The sequence below is a fragment of the Parasteatoda tepidariorum genome, chromosome 1, assembly GCF_982258835.1.
Source record: "Parasteatoda tepidariorum strain Cologne lab strain chromosome 1, Ptep-v5.0, whole genome shotgun sequence".
In the NCBI taxonomy this organism is placed as follows: domain Eukaryota; kingdom Metazoa; phylum Arthropoda; class Arachnida; order Araneae; family Theridiidae; genus Parasteatoda; species Parasteatoda tepidariorum.
Window position 1 is genome coordinate 46,688,724 of NC_141755.1, and position 16,001 is coordinate 46,704,724.

A 16,001-nucleotide genomic window follows, 5' to 3' on the forward strand; every position below is an offset into this window, starting at 1 on the left:
TAAAAACTATGTAATAAATTTTGAAAGTACCACAAATCTTTCAGATTTATTATTTTATTAATTGTAAATATTTTTTTCGATTTCATTTTTATCGTATTTTAGCTTTTGCGTTGCTTATGTTTATGATATTTTTCTTAATTGTCTTCTCTATATTTTGTTATAATAACTTAAATTCTTTAAATATATTTCATTTAATTTATACTTGAAGTTTTTTTAAATATTTTTAAAGTATATGACACAATTTCCCAATATCATTAGGTTTTTCAAAAGATCTATCCAGCTATCCATTTTTGTTTTGAAAAATTTTTTGAAGAACAGAATTTTTTCCATCTATCAAAAATATTTTAATATACTATTTAACAATACCTCCAACAACTTGTACGGTAGAGAGGTCATTTAGCACTCTGAGGGGAGTCAAAACATGGCTAAGAAGTACCATGACTCAAGAACGTTTAAGTAGTTTATGTTTATTGAATGTTCACAAGGATAGAATAAAGGATGTAAATTTAGTTAAATTAGCTATTGATAAGTTTTCAAAAAGCAAAAGAAATGTTCAATTTGCATTTTCAGGAAAAGTTCTGCAATAGAATATATTCTGCAATAGTTGATTAAATTCCATTTCTTTCTGCAATATATTTGTAAATAATGATAACATATTCTTTGTGATAAAAAAAAAAGCTAGAAATAAAAATTTTTATTTTATAATTTTTTGTAAAGTTATTTGCTTTTGATCGTAGTAGCATAACATATGATGTAGAACCGAAGAACGTTTCATGCAAGTTTTGAAATTTCGAAATTTGTACTATACTGTTAAATTGAAATATTATTTTAACTAATCAAGCGGTATTTAATGTTTATATTTATTTTATTTCTAGGTCATTGATAAATGTTGTGAATTTTGGTCTTGATTCTCTGTGAAACACTCGTTTAATACTCCCGATTAAAGATTATATCACTAATAATGTTGATAAATTATAACTCTTTGATAAGTTTTTACATTATCCATTTAGTGTATTTAAAAAGTTACAACCAATGTGTTATTGTAATTAATAATAAAACATATGCGTATTTGATTAATCATGTATAATTAAAAGCGAAATTAATTAATTATTCAGCGAATTAAATTAAAAATATTTAAATAGATAAAATTTCCTTTCATTAATTTTTTAATTCATTAAGCTATTTGTCGTTTTCTTTCATGAGCCCCCCCCCCCTAAATTCAAACATATGGGCGCCCCTGTATACGGTGTTACGTAAAGCTAACTCAATTCAGAAATGATAATGTTTTTCATAATGGTTATAGCCTCAAACTACTGGCATATAGATTTGGTGCTCAAGCCCAGACAACGCCAAAGAACATTTATCTTGCATTTCGTCTACATTAGCAACCACGGACAAAAAGCACGCAACTCTTTTGCTCTACGACAAATGCACCTACGACATTTGCATTGTACCACGTTTGACTTGAATCTACAAATAAATCGTCTGAATATCAAACATCGTCAAGTCCCGAACTGAAGATAACTTTTAAGAACAGTATTTATGGACAGTAGCCATATATTTTACGAAAACGTATCTATGCGCAGTCTTGTACTTTATGGTAATGATAATTTTATGGACATAAAATTACATTTAATGCTAGTAATTTAAACAAATTTTGCCGTCAGAAACCTTAATTTAAGGATGAAACGGAAGGAAATTTAAAATGAAGTAATGGGTTATTTGATTATGAAGTGAGAACTAACACTTTACAATGAGAAAGACATTTTTATTCAAACTGATGGAATACCACAAGGATCTAATTTTTCATCTCTCTTAGCTAACTTATTTTTGCACTATTATGAAAAAAATTATACTCTTAATATTAAATTTGTTTTTAGATTTATTGATGATTTAATTATCTTTAATATTCAAGATTATACAATTTTATTAAATAATATTTACCCCGAAGAATTAATCTTGCTTCGTAATCATGATGATAATATTAATTTTAATTTTTTGGATATTAAAAAAGAGGAAAATATTTGCTTTGTTGATTTTTACGAAAAAAGAAGTGATTTTAATTTAGATATAAGTCAACTAATTACTTGGAATTCATATGTCTCTTCAAACATCTATTTGAGTACAATTTTTAATCAAATGAATGGAATAAAAAGAATATGTAGTAATGTTTATTTATACAACAAATAGACAAACTCTTTTGATTTAATTTATTAAAAAAATAATGGATGCGAAACTGTGACGTGTGGAAAGTAATTATATTTTATATAAAATCATTGAGTTTATTGTATGTTATTATTAATAAACTTACCAAAAACTTCTCTGTTAATTAATACTTTTATTAAGTGCAAATCCAATTTTGTGACTAAAAATCATTACAAAACGTTCAAATCATGTCTCTTTATTTCTCTTTTTTTTAATGAATGTTAATTTTCTAAAATCATTAAAATTGTATAATTAAATATCAACTTTATCAATTATAAAACTCTTTAAATTATACAGTATAATATTATTACCTTGCACACATCCATTTTCGGACCAATCCTTGGTAACTAACGTATCAAACGTGCTTCAGTATTGCAGTGAGAGCGCTCCATGAAGCAAAAAATCCTCTATTTACGCTTTTAGCTTACTTTGAGCTTCTGTTTTCATATTTTGTAATCTAGCAATCTTATTACGAAAATATTTTAAATTATTCTGGAAAGTTTCATGTATGTAGTTCACTTAAGCTAATTTGAATTCGCTACTTGCTTTATAGATTTCGGTTTGTGTTTTGTTTTTTTTTTTCCTTACATTTTATTTTCTGTTTTTTACGCGATACATTTTTTACTTAATATGTTCTATTTAGTTTCAATTTTTTTTTAGTGCTCTTCACACTATTGTATTAATATATTTTGCTTTGGCTATATCGATACAATATTAGAAAGTACTCCTTTTTGCGGATATATATATATATATGTATGCAATTCAGAAGTAAATTTCGAAAACTGCCTTGCTAAACAAATTTGAACCAAGAATTCATTCCTGAATAGTACTAAAGTGAGTGAGAACAAATCACTGTATTCATACGAATTGTAAACTCTCTCTTTCACTTAATTATAATTTGTTGAAATTATTTGGTTCAAAGTAACTAATTTGATTGGTTTAAATTCCCCTTTTCATTGACGTTCATTGGATGACGAATACAAGATATTTAGAACGTTCGCTGTTCTATTAATAGCTAGAGCTTAATGATGTTATCAAAAAAAGTGGATAATATATTTTAACTTTTGCAGTCTTTATTCCTCAACTAAGCTTCATTTGTAAGCAAGTGTCGGAAACATAAATTTGTGTTTGCATTTTACATTGCATGCAATAATTTGTTGCAATATCAGAACTTTCTCAAATTTTTGATATCAAAATCCAATATCAATCAATGATTTCTAACCTATTTTAGTTATTAGCATAATTTTTGACACTGATATGCTTGGGGAATCATAACGATAAGTGACATTTCCAAATGATGTAGGAGAGTTCTTTTTCTTTACAATACTATAATTTCCAGGTAGACAGTAAGGTGTACTGTAAGGTTTACTGTGTATTGCGCTGCTATCCGAAACAGTGTATAGTACATGTCTGGAAACAATAGTAAGCAAGAGTTTTTTGTTGAATAGTGCTCATTGGAAAAATTGCGTCTTATCAATGTGCTGCACCAAGCTCTTTAATTAATATAAAGTGCGTTCCTTTTATCGGTTAGCAATACTTTTATTTGCCTTTTCAGAGGTAAGAAAGTTGGATATTCTAAGATGAATTTTGCATGGCCACAACTTTTCAACTGCAATATCAAATGACTGGATATTAATTTTAATAATTCCACTGCTTTCTCTCGTGAGAAGTTGTTTTAATTATCTCTTACTTTTCTTTGAGTTTAATATTTTCCTATACAAAGAACATTTAAATTAATAATGTAAGATAAAGCATACATGCGCATTATTATAAAATATTACTATTAATTTTACCTTCGAAGCAATTTTTTTCATCATTTCTGATTTAAAAGTTTTTAAATTTTAAAGCAAATTTTAAAACGAAAATATTTTTCTTTATTTAATATTATTTAATTTAATTAATCAAGGTCTCGTCACTATTTCCCACAATGAAAATCAAGTATGAAATTACGGTTCTTTTATGCTTAAATGTATAAACACGCATTTGGTGTATAATTTATATTGTATTATAGATCTATAATATTCTATGTATGGCAGGTATACAAGAATGTATCGGATCCTAAATATGGCTCCCTTCGACATCAGTATATATACAGTTTCTACTGGTCAACATTAACCTTGACTACAATTGGTGAAGTGCCTGTACCTGAACAAGATATTGAATACTTATTTGTCGTGATTGATTTCTTGGTCGGAGTTCTTATTTTTGCTACAATTGTTGGGAACATCGGAAGCATGATTACCAACATGAATGCAGCCAGAGCAGAATTTCAGAGTAGAATGGACAACGTGAAGCAGTATCTGGAATTTCGAAAAGTGGGTGAGGACTTGGAAAACCGAGTCATCAAGTGGTTCGATTACCTTTGGACCAACAAGCAGTCTTTAGATGAAAATGCTGTCACTTCAACCTTGCCGGACAAACTCAAAGCTGAAATAGCAATCCACGTCCATCTTGACACATTGAAACAAGTTAGAATATTCCAAGATTGCGAACCTGGTTTGCTTGTTCAGCTTGTCTTGAGACTGAGATTGCAGGTGTTTAGCCCTGGTGACTACATATGCCGAAAAGGTCAGTTCTGTTGTTTTAAATGTAATTGTCTCAAAAATAACCGACCAACTTATCAATTAAAAAAATGTGTGTGATAGATACGTACAGTTTGCTGTGAAATACTTACAAAGTTTCAAAATTTATAACAAAGTACACCAACAGATGGCTTTACTAAATGAGAAAAGATGTAAAACCATGTTTTCAGAATAACCACCGTCTAAATACTGTCGTCAAAGCATTTTTGAAACGTGAAAAACATGAAAAACATTTTTTCATGAAAACGTGAAAAACATTTTTTTCAAAATTTCAGCGTAAATTATGATAAATCGTAATTTTCTGTTTTTCTTTCATTAAATTTTCAAATGGTCGATCATTTCTGAAAACCTTTTGTATGTATCGTAACTAATCAGGTAGGAAATATTAAATATTTTATGCAAGAGGTGCCTCTTATTTCCTCCTCTTTGGTCAAGTTCGAACAAGTCAACGTAAAGTGAAATCACGTGATTATTTTTTTTTCTAGTTACGCTTTTTAAAACTTTTTTCTATTCATCTCTAAATAATGAAGAATCACCGGTAATTGAAATTAAAACTTTAAAAAAAACTGTTACTTCATTCTGAAATAGTTATACTTCCTACAGAAATTCATCTGGAAAACAACTTGGTTGTTGTAAATCTTAACTATCATGTGTTGCCCGCTATCATGAGCATCATGATCAATTATATATAATCAATCTTTATTTCGATGATTTGATCTTCCAAAAAAGTTTTTTATTTCATTTAATATCGTAAAGTCACTTTGAAAGAGATATAGAAAGTATTTTAACTGTTTTCATTGCATCGTTAGATGGCTTTGTGCGCAATTGCGTAGTGTAGATTGATATTGATTTCTTAGTTCCTGACTTCTCTTAAACCCGTATGAAAAATGGATGTTAAAGCAGTACGAAAAATGTTCAGAAGATTAAATAACAATTAAGTCAAAAATTTTAATCAACGCTAAAATTATTTCGAAGCAATAATTTGGACTTTTATCAAATTTCAACAATAGGACTGCTTTTCAAAAAAGGGAATACTAAATATTTTAAACATCTTCATGAGAAGCTTTCCGAATTGTGCATCGAAATCATTTCATTACGTGACTTTACTTTACTTTAGAGGTTATCATAACCGATGTTTTTATTATTTCAAATAGTTTGTTTTCAAAATAAACTTACCAGGGGACGCTATAGTTGAAATTCATAGCAAAATTTCAGATTCATAGTGTAATAAAATTTTCATCATTAAATAAATGTTTTACATATTTTATGTCCAAATTTGTGAAATAGTAATTTGATTTTAATAATATTTACATGAGAAACATAAATACTTAACGAGCTCTCAAGAAAAATATTCCAACATCAGTTAGTAATAATTATTTGCGGCATAAAATATTTTATACCTATTATCTTCCCTTGATTACTCTTTGAGACTAAGTAAAAAAATTAGCATAAAAGCCAATTTATTAGAAAATATACTTTAAAAATTGCTACTGACGTTTTGAAGAAAATGAAGGCGAAATGAAGGAATCGTAATACGAGTGTCATGCTTTATTTGCGAAGCTTTTTTACCCGTTTTGCTATTAAAATGCTCAATGCAACTGAATTAGATAGGTTTGAATGAAGAATTTAAAGCACAAAACCCAGTTGTGGTTATAGCGTCAAAATTGATCAGTACAATAATAATAAGAATAAAGTAGAATAAGGTATTAAAATGTTGATAAAAGTTGACTAGGATATGAAAAAAACAAAAACAAATAATAATAATAATGAATCAAACATTAAAAAAATAATTTAACAGAAACTAAATTTAAAAAAAGTTGATTTAGGGAATCTCGGGTTGTCAAATTTGCTCTTATCTGAAGAAGGTAAATAACTCTGCGGGTAGCATTTCTAAATTGGCTCTGACGAATCAAAATTTTCTCTTGCTTGCTAATAAAGGAATAAAGGATTACTACATGGAGAGCTTTTTTAGGGCAAAATAATGATAAGCCACATTTGAAATGTCGGTGTAAAACTATACCTATGAAGGCAACAAGGTGTTTATCTGTATTGTGGTACTATATAGTAATAATTAGGAATACTTGTAATGTATCTATCTGGAAGCAAAATTAAAGAAACTTTGGGCTTAAAATATGTATGAAATGTTTGTGGCTTATCATTTTATTCCCCTAAACTCTTCATATTTGAATGCATTCTTTCTATAAAAAATAATAATAATCTGTATATTTCGAGTCATCCCTGTCGACGTTGTTGATTTTCATTTTGTCTAACACAGGTGATATTGGGAAAGAAATGTACATAGTAAAAAGAGGTAAACTTCAGGTGGTTGGTGATGATGGTAAGACGGTATTTGCAACTTTATGCGACGGCAGCGTTTTCGGAGAGCTCAGCTTACTTAACATCTCTGGTGTAAAGACTGGCAATCGTCGAACAGCGAATGTCAGAAGCGTTGGATACTCTGATTTGTTTTGTCTCTCTAAAGAAGATTTATGGGAGGTATTTTTTACACATTCTTATAATATTCACATTCTATTTTTGAAAATATTCTTTTCGTGATTTCTGAAAGCCATCATAATTATCATGGTTATCCAGACAGCTCAGTATGGGCCAATGCCGATTTCCGATTTAACTTTGATCTCCAATTCTTTTCATTAATTGCAAGAAAATCACGCTCCACTGAGTCAGTTCATCTTAACCGTGGCCTTAATCGCATTCTTGTTCCAGTGGGTCTTTTTCTATTGTATTTTCATCACTCATTCTAATCAAGTGGGCCATCCAAGTCATTCTATTTATTTTTAAGTTTTTAATAATATCTGGTTGTTTCTAAATCTTGTACAGTTTAAAGTTAAATCTCCTTCTCCAATTATTACTTTCATTTACACCAATAGATATTGCGTACAATTTTCCTCCAGTTTTGTCATTGTCTAAGCTTTAGACGCATATGTCAGGACTGGCCTGACAAGATTGTTTTTCTAGAATGAAACCTAGATTTTATAAATCTTCAGCCCATAGATCAGCCTACATCTTTTCCAGATACAGTCGATTTTTTATTTCAGAAGACATTCTGTTATCAATTGTAATAATTGATCTTAAATAAGTAAAACATTTCTGAAAGCCATAATAAAGAAATATACAAGTACTTCTCGAAATATTGAAATTGTAACAAGTTGTATTTATTTTTTATTGTCACAGTTTTCCCATTCATGACCTGTAGCATTTAAATTAGCACCTGAGTAACAGTGTGCACTAAAAATGAGCAATTAGAGAAACTTCCTTGCTATATTAAAAAATTTTAAATACACTAAACAACAAAAATTAGAGATTGTGTAACCATTCACAAAGATCCTGAAATTTGAACATCAGAAGAGCAGTTTGTGCCCCACATTCTAGAAATCATTACAAAAATTTAATTAAACCATTCGAAAGAAAAATGAATTTTTCTCACTCTTGCAATTTAAACCTCAAAGTCTTTTTCTTTTTTATTATTTTAAAGAGAATATGTGATGCTTGCTAGCTTTCTGTTCTATTCATTTAAAAACAATTTACACTGAGTGTTTATGGCAAATTTAATAATTGTTGCCTTTGTTTTTCTGTCAAGTAGGTTAAGCTCTAGTAAAATTAACTTGTATGAAAAATGAGGAAGATTTCATAAACTAGCATTTCGAAACTTTCTGAATTTACTTGTCTATTTTGTTTATTGTTACCTTTTGATATTTACTGTTAAGCTAGAAACATAAGAAATGGTCCTCGGTAACTGAAATAAGAAAAAAAATTATTATATTTTACTAAAGTGTTAGTGCATCGGTTATAATTGTGATAAAACTAGACTGAACGTGTGCAGAAGACGAGATCAGTAATGTCATTTTCTGAGCCCCTTTACTTAAATTTTCAATCCTGGGTCAATCTTATAAATAACTTCTAGCAAAGTAAATCTTTTTTTAGAAAGTTTTTTCTTGTTCTTAAAACAAGTTTTATAAAAAGAAATTATTTTTAATTGTTACAATACAGTATATGCCTTTCAATTTACGTGGCGTAGTGTTAATTAATACCAATTGATTGATTAATTTGAACTTTATTTCTTACTACGTAAGAAAAGAAAGTACTTTACTTGTATCATTTACGCAAAAATTACATGGAAATTGTCTCTAAATTAAAATCGTAAGTCAATCGGTGTTCAATTTTATGTTGTATTTTATTTTACTACACGAATACTATGACACCATGGCAACGTGAAATTACGAGTATGCGTGGTAAATGTACTGGAAGAACGGTTGAAGACAGGGCTCGAAAAAAGTCAGAAATTTTACCCGTCCCCGAGGACTGCTTGTCCAATTATGTACCCGTCCTCCTTTGAAACTAACCAGCCACTTCTAAATAAATAAAAATATCATTTTTTCTTATTTGTTACAAACATTTATATAAATTACACAATGAATTAGTAGCTACTAGGATTACATTATACAGTAATAAAAGAAATACTAGGTTACTAATAATAAAACCTAGTATTTCTTTTATGAAATAATTTATTTCTTTTATGAAGTAATTTAAATGACAAAGATCAAGTTATCTGGAGTGTCAATTTATCCGAGGGTACTGCGTTTTTTAAATGAATCAAATATGACGTTTGCCAGTTCTACAATCAAGCCTATGATTTACAGAGGCTTCTGCACAGAAATCTGAAAGGGGTTTCCCTTTTATATCAGTGTTCCTTAACCTTTTTGATATAATGGACCCGTTTTAAAAAAAATTTAGAAGTCACGGACCTCCCCCCTGAGAAAAAAATAATTGCAAAAAACATCAATTATTAGAAAACATTTAATTTTATTATTTTAATAGTATACAAAATTTTTGAAATTAAAATTTTTAATGTGAAGGTTGCTGCTGCTTTTCCTTAATTAATAAATTACATTGGGGGATCGTTTTCGACAAAGCAACGTGCATATCATGTTCAACATTCAATCGAGGTATTTCGATGTTATGTTTTTATTGTCACAATTGTGGAAAATCCCGCTTCGCAAACATACACTGTAGCAAACGGAATTATAGCTGCCATAGCTCGCTTTACAAGCAATGGGTAGGCTTTCAAACGTTTTAAAAATTAGTAGTCAGTGGACCCCCAAATTGTAACTCATGGACCCCTTAGGGGTTCATGAACCACAGGTTAAGAAACCCTGATTTAGATGAATGTCCATAATTGCGTTTAACGCTTACGTAATGTGTTTTTTGTAAGTTCATTGCTGAAAAGTCCCTTTCAACTGCTGCAGTACTCCCAGACGGAAAAAACATCAATCCACCATGCGCAGTATGTTGCTGTACGGGATTTCTAGATTAGAGGGTCATTTTAGAAGTGAGGCGCTAGACTCTTGTAAGATAACAAAAATTGAAAGTGTGTCACGAACATTAACGGGAAAATGGCCGTCCGCGCGGACGTCTGATTCGAGAAATTCGTTGGCCGCTAGAAATTTTTGACCGCCGAGGACGGGCGATTTTTCGAGCCCTGGTTGAAGAAACATTTTTATCATTAATTAGTTTGAGAAACATTAACTGTTAAACATCACTCAGATCAATCTGCAGCCCTAAAAAATGATGACTAGGACATTGCAATATGACAAGCTAAAAAGGCCTGTTTTATTTTGGCACTTGAGACGGAGTGTTTTTTCAAAATCCCTACGTTTTCGAAAGTTATTGCACTCTACAGCGGGTTTTTTTTTCGCAAATTTTTCTCACTTCTTGTTTGAAACCATGCACATTCATCCTTTATTACTAGAGATGTCAGAAAATTCATTAATCTCTATTAAATTTTATTTTATAAGCTAGCTCTGTTTTGCAGAAGTTGAGAGTTAAAAGGAAAATGAAAGGAAAAAAAAAATTACACCAAATGAGGTACCATTAAATTGCCAAGATTTACCACAATTGTCAATTTTCTAGTCATTCAACCAAATAATTTTTTTTAATTCAACCTTTTTTATTAATTCCAAGACACGATATTTTAAATTGTGCATAATATAAAATGCAATGCCTCAGATTTCCAAGTTACGATGAATTTGAGCTGCAGCAATAAAACTTACAAATCCATTTTCTTCAGTCGATATTTATTTTAATGGGATAATAAAAAAAAATTGAAGGATAAATTTTGTATGTATGCTATTTTAGCAAAAGAGTTCAAACAGCCTCAAGCAAAACACATTTTCCTTTATGTTCCTTTTCTTTTTATGCGAACTATTATCTTTTTTTATCATAACAATGAACCTAGTAAAACTACTTCAACTTAAAATCGACTTCAATATTTATAGCTAATGAAATAATAAATAAATAAATATTACTTTAAATAGAATTAATTTTTCACATAATATAAAAATATTAAAATGTTTTTGAAAAAATAATAATTAATTTATAAAACAAAAGTATAATGTCCAGATTTAAATTAAAGGAATTACAAAATAAATACTTTATAAACGTAAAATTATTAATCCCTCTTTTGCGTATCATCCAAATGCATAAATCATTAAATGTCTGCTTGAAATGTTTGTTAAGATGTTTAAGATTTGGAATTATTGATTTTCAGTGAACCTAGTTTACTTTTACGTGAATTTCAGAATACTTGACGCATATTTATTTAAGGAGTGAAATTACTTGTTTAGTATTCCCTCTTAAATGCATACTTAGAATTCCAGCAAGTATAAGCATTTTTTGTGAGAACGAAATTGGATATTTGAGTTCAATAAAGGCTGATTGTCTTTGAGTTACATAAAAAGATATAATTAATTTGCATTTAAATTGCACTAATTGCACATTTAATATACACTGTAACGTATCAAGCTATATAAATAAGAGTTCTGTTTTTCATGAAGAAAAAAAACTTTTATTCACAAACAACACAAACAGTAACAAATATGAAGTACCCGTAACGGGATAGCTATAATCTTGTAAAACAAACTAGAAAAACCCGTAACGGGTTATAAGAAAACTCAAATTCCAAAACAAAACTAATCTCTTAAAAACCAACAACTCTGTTCTGAAAATTGTCTTCTAATTTTATCGCTTGCCTTTTCTTTTTTTTCTTTTCTTTTTTTATTCATCACTTTATGAGTTTAGTTTATTTTGTTCATGCTCTTGCTAGCCCGTTATTTTTTTAATATTTTTACTTTTATTCATGCTTTTGCTAGCCAATTATTTTTCAATAATTTTAGACTTTATAACACACACACACAGCAAATAGGATTGTACTATTCCCTGACACGTCTATGAGTTTTTTTGGCAAAAGCAAATTCCCTTTAAACTCTGTGGAACCCTGTTATAATTAGACATAAGTTCAAAAAAAATTTATTTTAAAGAATTATACGAAAGTTCATTAATCGATATTGATTATATAAAATTTACCAGTGAAAGTTCAGACCAAGCCACCTAAAAAGGGTAAACTTTGGAATGGCTGAGGGTGTCCAAGGAAAGGTTTTTCCCTCTGGTTCTTTTAAAATAAATGACATCGTGAAAGGAAAAAGAGAAGAAAAAACAAAAAGCTTAGCTTATGCACATTTCGCTTAATGAGATACAGTTCGCGTCTTCTATGAGACTGCGGAATAGTAAATACTTGTCTCAACGAATTAAAACAAGTTTTAAGTGATTTTTTTGTTTTTTAAGGTTTTAGAAGAATATCCAGAAGCCCAAAAGTTATTGATAGAGAGGGGAAAGCAAATTTTAATGAAAGATGGTTTGCTGGACGAAGCCGATATCAAAGCTGCTGAGATTGCAGAAGAAACTATGAAGGAAAAAATAGAGAGATTGGATAATACTATGGAAGTACTACAAACTCGCCTGGCTCGATTCTTTGCAGAGTTCATAGCATCACAAAACAACTTCAAGCAAAGAATTCACAGACTCGAATACAAGAATGTAAATTCTCAAGACGCTTTGAAAACTTCTAACGGAGACAAAATGGAGTACTTTTGAGAACTTTTATTGTACATTCCAGAACAATTCGGTCGTTAAATTTTAAGCTTATTATAAATTATTTATTACTAGTGCTGACACGATTTATTTATTACGCGCTACAATATTGCGATGAAATAATATGCAGAACAAAATACCGTGAAGACACCTAATGACGTGGGATTCCTGCTTAAACTAACTTTTTAACTTTAATCCACATGATGGCTACTAAACGTTGCAATCAGTCAATGATAGCATTTAATCCTAGATAAGTACAACAAAGGAGTGATAGTTAGTAAAAGTTTATGGGTGTGATTGTGTTACCCTATTTAACCAACACAGAATTCGTTCTGGTTAATGGATGAATATGAAACTTGTTATATTCGTTACGAGAAACATGTAGATCATACTTTGACCACCAGTCGTGGAAAAGATGGGCGTGGAAAGAAGCACAAATTGGAGACGTAAATATTTTCTGGGTACCGCGGAACTTGGGGCGCTTTAGTCCCCTCCCATTTTATGATTCTCATAAAATGGGAGGGAACTAAAGAGGGTGGGAGAGAGCCCCCTCCAAACGCATGACATGCTTTCGTGGGAGCACTGAGCTTTTCAAACTCACAGCATAAGCTCAATGTGCATTCTATTTTCGTCAAACACGTGTTCGAAATGTGTCACAAGCGAGTTCAAAAGCGTTATAAAAAAATTAAAAAAAGAGCTCTTTTGCAACAACGTGACGTGTCATTCGTAAGCTGTTTCAGTCAAGAGTCTCTTCGGATTTGATAATCATATTTTTTGAGTTCTTTCTATCTTCTGTTATGGCTTGGTGCAATGACTACTGTGTTTTTAAACCACTCCAGATTACATTAACGTCCCATTTCATACATAAAAACGTGCTCTATCGGTGGAAATGTTAACTATTTTATTGCACAGTACGTTTTTTCAAGGTATATACCGTTTTACTGTCATCTATTCACCAGAACGAGTATTAAACAAGATAATTTTTAACTCTTACCAAGTTGTTAAGAATCCTCGAATTCAATGGTTTTTTTTGAACTTGAAAAAACTGCAGGTACTGTTGAGGCATTGATCAAATTAGCATGCTGAAAGAATTATATTAAACTGAGAATAATGCAAAGTAAATCTCGCGTTTTTAAAAAATGAAAGTGAAAAAAGTAAAATTGAAATGTTAGGCCAATAACGATCACGAAACCTTCAGCAAAGTTTACAGGCATACCACATATTTCTTGCTCCCTGTGTGTGCTGCCCGTCAAAAGATTTCCTCTGCTCAGAGAAAAAAAGAAAGATCCTAGTGGATCTAATCCGACCTTAGAGGCGTTTCGACTTCAGACTACTTTTCTACATTTTGTTTCTCAAAGTGGACAGGTTCTCTATCACCCCTACTATTTTGAAAAAACATTTTAGACTTCGGATATTTCAGATTATGATAAATAAATAAAAAATATTTTCTTCCACCCAAAAATATAGTGAAAAATATAAATCTGCTTTCTGTTAATAGTGTTAATTTAGAACAATAAACTTATCATTCGAACACTTTCCAATGCAGAGCATAGAGTAGAATTCATATTAGTGTAATGTCTCTAAATAAATAAAATATTATAAACATGAATATCAATTTTAAAAAAATCGTAATTTGTTTGACAACATTACATTTAAAATAACAATAAATGTCTGTGTTTCCCAACATCCTACAAATTTCAAAAAAATTAATTAAATGATTTGGCTTTTATGTCATATTCTTAATAAAAAAAATTTAAAGCTTTTCTTTTCAAAAAAAAAAAAATTTATGACGAAGAATTCTAAAATTTACTTATTGTATCTAAATTTATATGATACATATCATCTAATCCATTAAAAAGCCACAAGAAACTACGTTACATAACATAATAATTCTCACAGAAAAAGCTGAAGAGATTTAGAAGAGCGTTAATGAAAAACAAACATTTCAAAAAGTTTTCATTTGCGCTCTCTGGACAATTACGAATAACTTTTTTCCTCACTATTTCTTTGATAGTGAAGAAAATGAATTTAAGAAGGTTGCAAATAAATAAATATAAATGTTTTGTTTAAACTGATATAACGCTTCATTTGAAATATTTTAACTTTGGGGACAACAGTTTCAAAATATTTTTGTAGAGCAAATCACATTCATTTTGTAAGAAATCTGATGCTACTCAGACTAAGCTATTGATTATATTGTGCTGAAACTCCGTCCATGTCGAATTTAAAAATTAATAAACTATCATAAACTTTGCTGTCTTTTTGTTTTTTATTTAAAATGGCATACATACATTTAAACAGGAGTGCCACAAAAAAACGAACAAAATAGTTGCTTTTAGTAGCCTAAAGCATGAAAATAGTTGCCGAAAACTATGAAAATAGTTACCTAAATAAGAACAAAAATTCATCAAAAATATGACTAAAATTTTATTAAATTACTTAATTGTCATATACCGTGATCCATTTTGTCAAGTTGTTGGCGAATATGATAATTTTTGTAAAAACGTTAGTGTTTCAGCACTAAATTTTTATATCAAAAAAATTAGTATATTTGCAGAAAATTAAATACTTTTATTTACTAGATTACATTCAAAAAAATACTTTTTCCTTTAAAAAAACATACTTTTTCTTAAATTTGCCCTTTTATCAATAATTGATTTAGAAAATATATATATATACATGCAAACACATATTGTGAAGTACTCAAATTCGAAATTCACGCATCGCAATATCTTATGAAAAATTGGGGGTTTTCTTAATTTATGCGGAATTTCGTAGTAATAACCATTGAAAAGGAGATCGAAAAACGAAATAGACTTACAATAGAATCTATGCAAATTGAACGAATTAAAAATTGATGACTCCAATCTGCAATTCAAAATTTTCATAATTTTTTATTATTTTTAAAAAAAAAAAACTTCGTGTGTTCAGAAGCTCTCGCTGGCTGCAGATCTTCAACCCAATTTATGCTTTAAAAAAAATAGCTAGGAGTACAGAAAAGTCTCCCAATAGTCTCCTTTTCTGAAAATAGTTGCTTTTTTAGCCTTTTCAGACAAAAAAAAAGTTGCCATAGTCGCCTCATGCTGAAAGTAGTTGCATTTTAGACGACTGTGACAACCCTGTTTTAGTAATACATATAACAAACAGATAAAACAAATTATTTTTCTATTTGAAAATACAGATGGTATTTTCAAATATTGTATTGTAGGAGATTTAAAAATATTTTCTTGAATTACAGGATAGAAGAGAGCATATTGCACATTACAAAAT

General features: G+C 29.5%; 1 protein-coding gene across 1 annotated transcript in view; it reads left to right on the top strand.

Annotated features, from left to right (window-relative positions):
* Positions 1-14,990, top strand: part of LOC107441330 (cyclic nucleotide-gated channel alpha-3) — a 107,781-nt gene extending 92,791 nt beyond the window's left edge. Inside the window, exons 6-8 of the mRNA XM_016054546.5 lie at positions 4,242-4,773; positions 7,063-7,283; positions 12,426-14,990. Of these exons, the coding sequence (XP_015910032.3) occupies positions 4,242-4,773; positions 7,063-7,283; positions 12,426-12,734 (1,062 nt within the window). The 3' untranslated portion in view covers positions 12,735-14,990. The remainder of the gene's footprint in view (positions 1-4,241; positions 4,774-7,062; positions 7,284-12,425) is intronic.
* The last annotated feature ends 1,011 nt before the right edge of the window (positions 14,991-16,001 follow it).